Here is a 10,944-nt window from a genome sequence, read left to right as displayed (position 1 = left end):
TGCCTCCAGTAGATGACCTTTGTTCAGGTCAGCTTGGCTGAGACTCTCAGAACTGTACTGCAGTCTGAGACTCTTCCTACTCGATCCTTCCTTCCGTCACTCCTTTCACAGTTTTTAGACCTGCATTGTCATTTGAAGGCCTGCCATGCCTCTTTCTGCTCCCTGTCCCATTTTTTCTTCACAGGCTTTTCCTCTATTAAGTCTTTTGCACGTCTAATTCCATTTTGGCATCTGCTTCTCAGAGGACTCAAACATAATTATGTTCTTTCATCTGCTCAGCATTATGTATGTGAGAGTTATCCACATTTTTACACATAGCAGCAATTTGTTCTCTTTTATTGTATAAACATACCACAATATATGTATCCTTCCTAATGTTACTGGACGTTCAAAGAGTTTTCAGCTTGGAGCTCTTATGTTAACGTTCCTGTATACGCATGTCTTTTGATGAATACGTGCACTCATTTCTCTCAGGAAGATGCCTAGGAAGTGGAGTTGCTGGGTCATGGCCATATGTTTAGCTTCAGTAGATACTGTCAAGCAACCTTCCTAAGTGCTTGACCAATATATACTCCTAACAGCATTTACGAGAATTCCCGTTGCGTGTAATATCTTTACATATTTAAAAGAAAAGATAACTTAGTTCCAAAGATCCAAAACAAATTTATATCATCCTAGATTCATTTTTAAATTACATTTTTAAAAACTGTTGCACCAGAAAAATGTTAACATACCCCAAAATGTTAATAGTGGTTATATATCAGAGGGAATGAGGGAGCACAGAATACCTTGACCTTTGACTTTGAGAAATATTTGAAATGCTTTATAACAAGCATATATTTCTTTTAATTACATCATCTTAAAAATATTAAATAGACCTAAAAGGCTTATGATGAAAAAGTCATCTCCTGCATTCCTCTGCTCCTCTCCGTCCCACATCCCCCAGCTTGCACTCCTGTAATTACTTTCTAGCTTCCAAAGATGTGTTGCAATCTCTTACCCGCTGCCTCACTCTCTTTACTCTTCTCGGTTCATATCTTTTCTATTGCTTTACTGTCATTTAGTGAGGTTTCAGGAGGGAGAAGAAATTAATATGATCCCTCTGCCACTTTTAGTCAGAAATCTATGCATACAAACCAGGCTGGTTTTTGTACATTATCATGTAGGGAATGGGATGTATCAAAGAAGAGCCAACTGCTTGTTTTAAAGACATCATTCTGGTGACTGGGGGAGAAGCAGGGTGGGATGAGGATAGGCCGGGGAGGGGAGCACCCAGAAGTTTGTGGAGAGAATGGTTAAAGAGCTAACATATAGTTAGGATGACGCAGAGGCAGGCTTCTCACTCAGCTGCAGCAGGATGGAGACAGCAACATAGAGGGCATGGAGAATCTGTGCCTCAGGGTCGCAGCCCACACATTCGGGCTGCTCACCCCCGTTCTGATCCAGGACAGACTCCACCTAAAAGGAAACCCACCAGACTATAAAAGCTAGGAACAAGAAAATATACCAGAAATGACTAATACTTGGCCATACTCCTTAATCCTGAGCTCATGGCAGACCTAGTAATCCATCATGGCAGACCTAGTAATCTATCTTTCCTGCAGAGCCTGGGGAGCCTGATACCTTCTCAACATAATGACATTGGTACTGCTAACCCATCAGCGTTAGCACTTAAGATGGTGCCAACTGCCATCCTGGGACTAACAAGTTTCCCGCCCCCCTTTTTAGGCAAGCAACAGAGCCTAAAAATCCATCCCAAATTGTCCTGGAAACTGTATGTCCTGGGAATTGTCACAAACCAGCTGGATGGATGTGAGCTGACAGATAACTGTGAAGTAGGAAGGGACAGTACCCTGGGACTTCTGGGTCCCTTGAGAGCATGAGCATGTACTTCTACTGTGACCCTAGCCCTCAGCCTAGGCTATCTTACCTGCTCCTTCAAGAGAGGCAGGGTCCCCTTCTCTAGGGCCTCACCCACAAGCTCCTTCTCTTCAAACAGCTCTGGGGGTTTAAAAAAAAAAAAGGGTGGTTGGCAGAGAGGAGAGGCACATAGTGGGACAGGGCTTTAGTATCTGATCAGACCCAAAACAAATATCAGAGCAGGTTTCAGAGACCCTAGATGGAGTTATTCCAATGGGCACCTGCTGTGGCTCTTGCTTCCCTCTTGGCCTGCAGGAGTCATAGACTGTGCCAAGGGGGAAAAGGAGGCAGTCCCTCAATTCCTGGCCTGGGGAAGATGGCTAGTTTCTGAAATGTGATGGTTTATCCTCATAAAATGTAAAGACAATGTATACCCCCTTCCTCCTAAGATCTGGTTCCCCACAGGTCCCTCTGCTTAGCATTGCCTCCATTCTAGCATACATGGAGACCCCTCCTCACCCATCACGGCATCCAAGAAATCCATAATGGCCTCTGTGCGCGTCTCTACCAAGATCCCAGCAGCATTAAAAAGGCTGCTTATGAGAGGACCTGCTGGGCTGTCCATCTGTAGCTCACCAGAGATCAGGACCTCGGACATCTAGGGCCAGGAGATGGGAGGATGAGCGTTTGTCCCACTGTAGCAGATTGTCTGCAGTGTGTCAACTGCCCTCTTCACTGGTTCCTCCCTCTCTTCACCCCAGTTCTTTTTTGGGCCTCTTACTCTTTGCTCTAGATCTTGCAGCTGCTCATCCTTGGTGAGGCACTTAGTGAGGCAGCTTAGCGCATCTTTTTGCTCCTCTTCAGTCAGATCCTGGAGGCCTCTCACCGTGTCCTGCACCCTTTCCTTCATATTTCTGATATCCTTCAAATTCAAGGACTTCCCTGTAGAGGCAGCAATTAAGAACCCAACCTACACAGCCCAACTAGCTCCACTACCAAGGCCCCTCTAGACTCCATTCTTTGTCTATTTTTCTTCTGGAGATCACCTCTAATATCTTCCTATCTTCTAATCTTTTCCTGTTAAAATGAAGGATTCTTCTTCCCTGACATCAACCATCATTGTCTCCCACCGACCCCACTTCCATCTCCCTAGCTCACCTCCAGTCTAGTACCAATCCCAAATTCTTCTCCACCTCCAGGAAATCAAAACTTATTCAGTCCTTGCCATTCCAAGTGCAGTCTTTAGACCATACTAGAATTAGTGAAGATTTAGAAGAAGTAAGAGCAGTAGTTCTCAGCCTTGACTGTGCAAGAGAATCACCTGGGATGTAATTAAAAACCCTGATGCCCAGGCCGCACCCCCAGATTGATTAAAATTTCTGGAGGTGGGATTCAGGCATCACCAGTTTCAAAGTTCCCCCAGGTGATGTCTATATACAACCAACAAGAACCACTGTGTTTAGAGGAGACAGATGCAACCTCCAGACTAAAGTTGAAATCTTGCTTTGGGCACAGTCTTGCCCTTTTTGTCCCAACCGCTGTCTTCTACACGCATACCACCTGAGCTGCCAGTCCTTGAAGCCAGAGGGCTCAAGGGTGAGTGGATGTAGCCTCCCTGAGCACAGCTGGCTCCCATCCTTACCTAGGTGAGATGAACTGTCTTTCTCTGCAAAGAAAGGAAGAATAATCTCAGAGAGTCTTTTGGTCGCCTCTAGTCCACTGTGGACATTCCATTCCCAGTGATGGAAGTTTTCATTCCTGGACTCTGAGCTCACTGCCCATGCCAGGGAGCCTGCATCCTCATCATTGTGCGTAAGTGTCAAAGCACTATATTTGCGGACCCATTCCCACATCCTCGGAGATATGCAGCCATAGGATTATGCCTGGATGATTGAAAAAGAAACAGGAGCCCAAAGAGGGCGCAGCATGCCCTCAGTCAGAGCAGGAACTAGAATCTATCTCCTGGCTCCTCTGTTATGACATTTAAGAATAACAAAGATTCACTCTTTTGAGCTAGCAAGACCTTGCCAGGACTGAACCTACAACTTCTAAAACTTCCAGGAATTTTTTGAATTTTCAATCACATCTAATCCTTCTCAAGGCTTCTCGGGCAGTATAATTCTTCTAGGATCCAGGGAAACACTCTGAAATTCCAGGGAAGCCACATTCAGTGTAATCTGTCTAGTTTAACCCGTTCACTTTAAAGTCAGGACAATCATGGCTCAAGAGGCTATAGAGTAAAGGAATGGGAGAGCCAGGACTAGATCCTAAGACCATATGACTCCCAGTCCAGACCTCCTTTTACAGCCAGTGCTATCATATGAGAACTGGCCAGGTAATTCAAATGTGTTTCTTAGGCCAATAAGCCTTCAGTAAGGGCTGTGGCCCCAAGATCCAGCACGCTGATCCACACAAAGCAAGTCAAAGTTGTCAAAGCCTGGAAACTCTAGGCCAACATGTAATCCAACATACTTCTCCAACAGGTAGATTTTTTTTCTCCTGCCCTTACCATAGTTTCTGCCCTTGGTGTACCTCATTACATTCTTAGCTTTAATAACTCTATAATTCCAGACCATTTGTTATTTGTAATTCCCTTTAAAAACAGTATCTTTGCCCATTCTGGAATAATGAACAGGATGTCCAGAAACTCAATCACCTTCTGGAAAGGATTTTGTTTTGCCAGAGAAGCAAATATCTAAACCAATGCCAAGAGAGACAGACAGACAGACAGACAGACAGACAGACCAATTATCAGAAAGACAGTTTTCTCTATGTAAATTCCTCTTGTCTTTCCTCGGTCATCACACTCTGCCCCCCACCAAAAAAAAAAAAAAAAAAAACAACAAGCAAATACTAGATGAGAGATGGAAGTTAACGCATCTAAGGAAGGATTAATGTCATGATGGAACATATCCTAGGTCAGCGGTGTCTGAAGAAGGAGCCTCAGTCCTTCTTCCCCGTCCTGAACCCTCCCTCTTCCTTGGAATTTACTCCCATCTTCGAGCTCACCAGGGCCCCTCCAGGCTGATACAGAGCCTGGCTGAATCGACCTCCACCCTACTCATGTGTTCAGGTGCTCCCCCAACCCTGCCTGTCCCACCAAGCCTTACTTACTCATCATCTCCATGTTGGGGAAGACTAGCTGCTTTATTCGATAGCCCAGGACATACTTGGCGGGGACAGTCACTGCCCTTTGGTGCTAAGAAAAAGCAGCCCACATCGATTGATCCCTAGGTGCTTACATAGTTATCTTGCCTAATCTCTCAAACAATCCTGGGAGGTAGACATTTCATCCACATTTTATTTATAGTTGAGAGAATCGAGGCTCAGAGAGGGTCAGTAGGTGAGCCAGTTTCACAGCTAAAAACAGGAGCAGAGCTGAAATTTGAACCCAAATCTGACCTCAAAACTCAAGTTGTTTCCACTGCGCATTCAACAAATGTTTATTGAGACCTGTTTTGTTCCAGGTACTGTGGCTCCTGCCCTCCTGCCTCCTAGAAGGGGAGACAGACAATGGATAAGCTAAAAACCCCCATGTAGTTATGAACCGTGGGAAGTACTGTGAAGCAGATGAACACAGGGCAGCACTACAGAGTACCAGGGAGGAACTTAGCAATGCCACACACACATTCTTGGCAAGAGAAGTCATAAGAAAGCCAAGGAGCAGGCAAGATTTCTCAGGGAGGCCTAGAGGAAGAGCTGAAAAGCCTGGAGTCTGGGCTGGCATTCTCTTGACCCACAGTGGGTGGGCCCAGGCTGGTTCTCCTTTAGTCCTTGCCTCCCAGAACCATAACCTTGCGTTCATATTTCAGACTGCAAAGATCCAACTGGCTCCAAAATGCAAATCTGTATTCACTTTTCAGGGTTTCCTTCTTTGCTGTCTCCAGAGTTTCAGTCGCCAAATACAGGTCTTCTCTCATTGTCTGGATTGATTGGAATGAAGTGGGTAGTTTTCTCTTCAGCTTCCCGGAGAGAATGGTGGTGGGGATGAGAGTTCAGGATCTCAGGGCCCCACCTCCCAGTGACATTTCTCCCTCTCCATCAGCTACTTCCTATTTGAGATGAAATGCTTCTGAGGCTGGAAAACCAAGGCACACAGCATCCCCATCACAGTTCATTTTATCCACTGTGGGAGCAGTAGGGTGCAAAGTGGAAAGGGAGCTAGCTCACTAGCCTTTACGGAAGACTACGATGTGCCAGCACCACAAGATCCTCCATACACTATTTCGTTTCACCCTCACCGCGACCCTATGATTTAGGCAGAAGTGCACTCATTTTTCACGAGGAAATTGAGGCTTAGGAACAAGAGGTAAGTAGTCCAAGGTTACACAGATGACAAGTGTAGAGCTGGAATTCAAAACTTAGTCTATATGAGTCCAATGCATGTGCCCTTCTCATAGTACTGAGATAGGCATCTGCCTAGCCCATAACACCCTCTTCTCTGAGAAGATGCTCCAGCTCCTCGCACTGGTCCCTGAGCTGCATTGTCCACTCTTGGGCTCCAGGAAGCATCTCTGATTCCAGAAGAAACTTCATTTTGTGACTAAAAGTAGCCAGATGGAGCTTCTGATAGTTGCAACCAAAAAACCCTCAAGGAAGATCTACATCCTTGCTTTCGCTGACCTTCTTCTACCTGTCCAGTACCCTCCCCCCAACTCTCTATAAACACACCATATAGCCTCATACGAGAAACAACAGGTGTTCAAGAAAAACTGAGTTCCCTTTGAAAAACTTCAAAGGCCCCTCCCCAGCAATACTGTGGTGGGGAAGTGTAGTTCAAAAAACAAGTAAAATTTCACTGTAAGCCTTTCAGTTTTAAATTAAAAAGGAAAAACAAAAGGTATCCACCTCATTCACCTGGAGGACTAGCCCCTGGATAAGCAGCTAGAAGAAAACACCAAAAATAAAATAATTGCTAAAGGGAAAGAAAGGCTGGTAGTGTGCCTTTAAGTCCTTTGGAATGCCCTCAGCAATCAGAACCTCTGTGGCACTTGACTGGTTCCACCCTGGTGTGCTGGGGTGGTGGCACTGTCTATGCAGGAAATGTTCTACGAGGGTGCTTTGATTGCACTGTGCTTCACTTCAGCTCTCTTACTGAGTACCTACTGTGTGCTAGGGACAAACAAAGAGAGGTTAGTAAAGACAGTCTCTGGTCAAGAGTTTTCTTAGTCCAGCGAGGGAGAGGGGCATGGAAACCTCTGGCTTGCCACAAGGCAGAGTAAAACAAGCACAAAAATACAGATTGAAACAATACTATCTAGGAAAACAGAGAAGAGAAGAGGAGCCTCTTGAAACCAGTAGCTTTGGTCCAAGTCAGAGAAATCAGTCACCCTGGAGCGTAGCAGGGATGCGAGTGAATTGAGGGGGGTCAGAAAGTTTCCTGGAGGCTGATCCTGGAAGAGCGAAAAGGCTTCCTGAAGGTGGAAAAGAAGGCAGCATGCTCGAGTAAGACTGTGTTGAGGGAGTGAGAGGCTGAACCAGCCAGGGTGCTCTCAACTCAGATGCCCTTGATACCCAGAATAGCTGCTCCTTCTTAACCTCCCCACTGCTGCCCATCTCCAGCCTCACCTGTTCTCAAGGGAATTCAGATATTGCTGGGATATCCGGGGCTCCAATATCTCGATTCTCTGTTCCTGGGACCCATGGAAGACCCTGCAATGGTTATTGGTTGGGGCAATTTCATTGTCAACATCCCCTTTGAGTCTACTGAGTCCACAACTTGGAACTCAGCCTTTTGACCTGGAAAGAGAAGGGTAAAAGTCACAATGATGTCTGGATTTCTGGAGGAAAATGCATTTTGGAATGAGTTGAGACATGACAGAACTGGAAATAGTGCCTGAAATCAGTCCTGTATGCATGACACTGATGTCTCAGGGCCCATTTGTTTCTCGAGCAATGTAAAAGTTTGTACTTTATCAGAGAGAAAAGAAAAATCAAACCTTATGCACACAAAGAGTACAGCATGGAGAAGGGGTAAAAAGACTAACTTTACAGTGGAGAAACTTGATAAACACTACCTCAGCCAGGTGACCAAGATAAAACACCAACAGTGAAAGTCATGTTGACAGTAGGTACCCTTGATTATGATGTAATGAGAATGGTACTTTACCTCTATTGTCTTTACCTCCCCAAAACTCATTATTACTTCAATCTAACCATGAGAAAAAGACACCGGATAAATTCCAATAGAGAGGTATCCTACAATATGCCTGACCAATACTCCTTAAAACTGTCAAGGTCATCAAAAACAAGGAAAGTCTGAGAAATTGTCACAGCCAAGAGGAGCTTAACGAGATATGACAACTAAAAGTAATGTAGTGTCCTGGACAGGATCCTGGAACAGGAAAGAGACATTAAGTAAAAACTAAGAAAATCTCAACGAAGTATGGCCTTTAGTTAGTAAAATAAACAAACAAAAACCTATGCACACTTTAACGACATCGTCAGCACCAGATAATTAAAAAATAAATAATCCATTTCAAAAAGGAGCAGGCCAAGTTGCTAAAAATAAATTCAAATTACCAATTTACTTCATTCGTACAGAGTTTTTTAAAGGTTGGTTTCACCTCTGCCTCTGAATTTTTTATGCAAACAGACTTTCCCTTAAAGGAAGTTAACTGACTTAGTCAAAATTTTTTTTCTGTACTCACACTTTGCCTGTGCCTCTGGGGAGTATTATGATCATGGCGAAACATCCTAGTCTTGGTTTAAAGTTGTTTTTTTTTTTCTGTTTTTAGTGAACTGGTCATTTGGCAAACTGATTTTTTTGAGAACTAGCTTTTAGTAAATTGGTTCTTGGCAATTTGCTTTTCGGAGAAGTGACTAAGAGTCTTTGAAAAATACTAATCTGAAATTTTCCTAAATCCCCTTTGCTTGCTTAATTAAACTCCACTGTGGAAACATCCGCCACCTCCGAGTAATCTGGGCACTGCTCTTGGTCACATAACAGCGGTACCTGGCACATGGCAAGTGCTCTCAAACCGTAGAGTGGTACTGTTAGAATTCTTTTCCATCTCTTGGTGAGACCTAAATGGGCTATAGCTGAGATGTCTGAACTGTAATAACTCCTCTCTATGAGCCATAAGTCTCCAAGTAAGGGTTCAATAACTTACCCCGGGGCTTCTAAAACCCAAGAAACCCCAGGAATAGCAGAGCTGGAGGCAAGAGAATGGAATAGAACTTCTGTAAATCCCCTCAAGCCTTTAGGGAGTTTCTGCTCACCAGTCACTTCCTATTCAGTCATGATCTCTAGGGAACATGAAAGGATAATAATAATAATGGCCATCAGCAGAATGATTGGGATGAACTTTTACTGAATGTTCCTTTTGTGCAGATATTGTGATAAATGATTTACGTAATTTATCTCATTTGATTCTTGAAACAGTCTAATTGCGTTTACAGATAAGGAAACAAACTTAGAGAGATGAAGCAACTTGTCCAGGGGTCACCCAGCTCTAAGTGGCAGAACCAGGCTTAGAAACCAGATGTCCCCAGCTCTACAGCCTGCATCTTTTCTTAACCACTGAGCAAACTTGCCTCCATTTTTTACCCATTTAAATGATAAACATATAAAGACGTGAGAAGACCTCAGCTAATTTAAAAGTAAATTATTTACAAAGGGAAAAAATGAGAAAGGAAGACCATTTAGGAATAGTTTCCAAGAAAAATAAACTTCCACTTCTCCCGTTCCCTTCTTCCCTTGCAGCTCTTCCGTGCATTTCGTAAATTGAGGTGTGTGGACATGTCTATACAAATTCTACAGTTTCTTTGTTGACTGGTTGACCTGGTTGATGGCAATGGGGCGTCGAATGTGGGATGCAGTAGGAGGGGGCTGTCTACTGGCTGGCCATCTCACATGTACTTCATACTGACCTGAGAACACAGAATACAGCTTATCAAACTGCCCTTCACTCTCCCCTCTCTCCAGTATGTCCTCCAGGGTGAGGTCTGTACTGTAGTACCGGCAGCCCAAGAAATTTCTTCCTCACCAGACAGAAGCAATGAAGTCTGTCAGCTTCAAGGATACTTCTGACAGCAATCATATCACCTCCAGCGTCCAACTCTTGGACCACAATTCTTGTGTTTGTCTCAAATACACTGGGCATTGTGTGTGGAACAACTGGGAAAAGGAAGCCAATTTCAGTCTGGGGGATATTGGTTCAGGTTTCTAAATCTTCTGCCTTTGGCAGCCTGGGGTCAAGGAAGATCCAACAGTTCTAAGACAACCAGGACTTGGGATTATTTGCCTTCCCTGTTTCTAGAAGGCAAGGTGGTCGCTATACACTAAGGTGGGGTGACCACCGCCAATACCAGATTCTCCTCCACTCCTCACGGAATGCTTCTAGAGGAAAGATGGAGCAGTGATTGCCCCCAAACAAAAAGTGAGACCTGTTTTCTCCATCTCCCACAGCAGAGTTGCCCTCTTGCCCAGAGAGACCTTGATGGGTGGGAAGGCAGGCCCACCATCCCCCAGACAGACCCTCACCGGGGTTGATGAAGAGACCCCAGGAAGGGATGAGGTACATGGCTGCCCGACCTCACATTGCCAACCCCTTGGCTCTGACTCTTGGGCCTCCCTCCCTTGCTTTATTCTGTGAGGCAGTTGGATGGGTGCCCCTGCCAACCATGTCTCACCAAGACAGTGGTAATGGCCTCAGAAGGCAACAAAAAAGAAAGGATGGAGCGCATGAGTGGCTCGGAGCTGGGCGCCCTGGCCAGTACCCCCCACACACACCGCAGGTCCTCTCGCCTCAGTTTCTCGTCACTTTCTGAAGGGTCCCTTATACTTTGTAAACTAAAATGAATCTCAAAGTCCCACCTGGGGCATCTCCCCCCACCCACCCACTCTCCCCTTTACCTTGTCCTGGTCTAACACTGACCCCTGTACCTAACTACCCTGCCCTGCAGGACCCTCCAGAGGCCCATCACCAGTCCAAACTGACGCAGCTGCTGCTTCCCCAATGCCATTCAGCAGCAGCTCTTTGTCTCCACCATAGTGGACCCTTTAGGCTCTCTTACCACCAAATCTTTCTTATACTCTCCCCTCCCCTTCCATTCATCAATCAGCAACACTTTTCTTTTCGA

At 45.1% G+C, this 10,944-nt stretch overlaps 1 protein-coding gene across 1 annotated transcript; it reads right to left on the bottom strand.

The window, feature by feature from the left end:
• Positions 1-6: 6 nt before the first annotated feature.
• GSDMB (gasdermin B) lies at positions 7-10,182 on the bottom strand. Its single transcript, XM_025041747.1, is given in 11 exon segments — positions 7-1,458; positions 1,931-2,001; positions 2,380-2,518; positions 2,642-2,802; positions 3,503-3,526; positions 4,975-5,059; positions 5,655-5,827; positions 7,430-7,510; positions 7,513-7,599; positions 9,733-9,836; positions 9,838-10,182. Coding segments are annotated over 11 exon segments (1,197 nt in total). The 5' UTR covers positions 9,966-10,182; the 3' UTR covers positions 7-1,314.
• Between the last annotated feature and the right edge of the window lie 762 nt (positions 10,183-10,944).

This window comes from Pteropus alecto, unplaced genomic scaffold, assembly GCF_000325575.1.
Source record: "Pteropus alecto unplaced genomic scaffold, ASM32557v1 scaffold98, whole genome shotgun sequence".
Taxonomy (NCBI): Eukaryota; Metazoa; Chordata; class Mammalia; order Chiroptera; family Pteropodidae; genus Pteropus; species Pteropus alecto.
The sequence above is the reverse complement of the archived record's forward strand: the minus strand, read 5'-3'. Positions and strand labels throughout refer to the sequence as shown.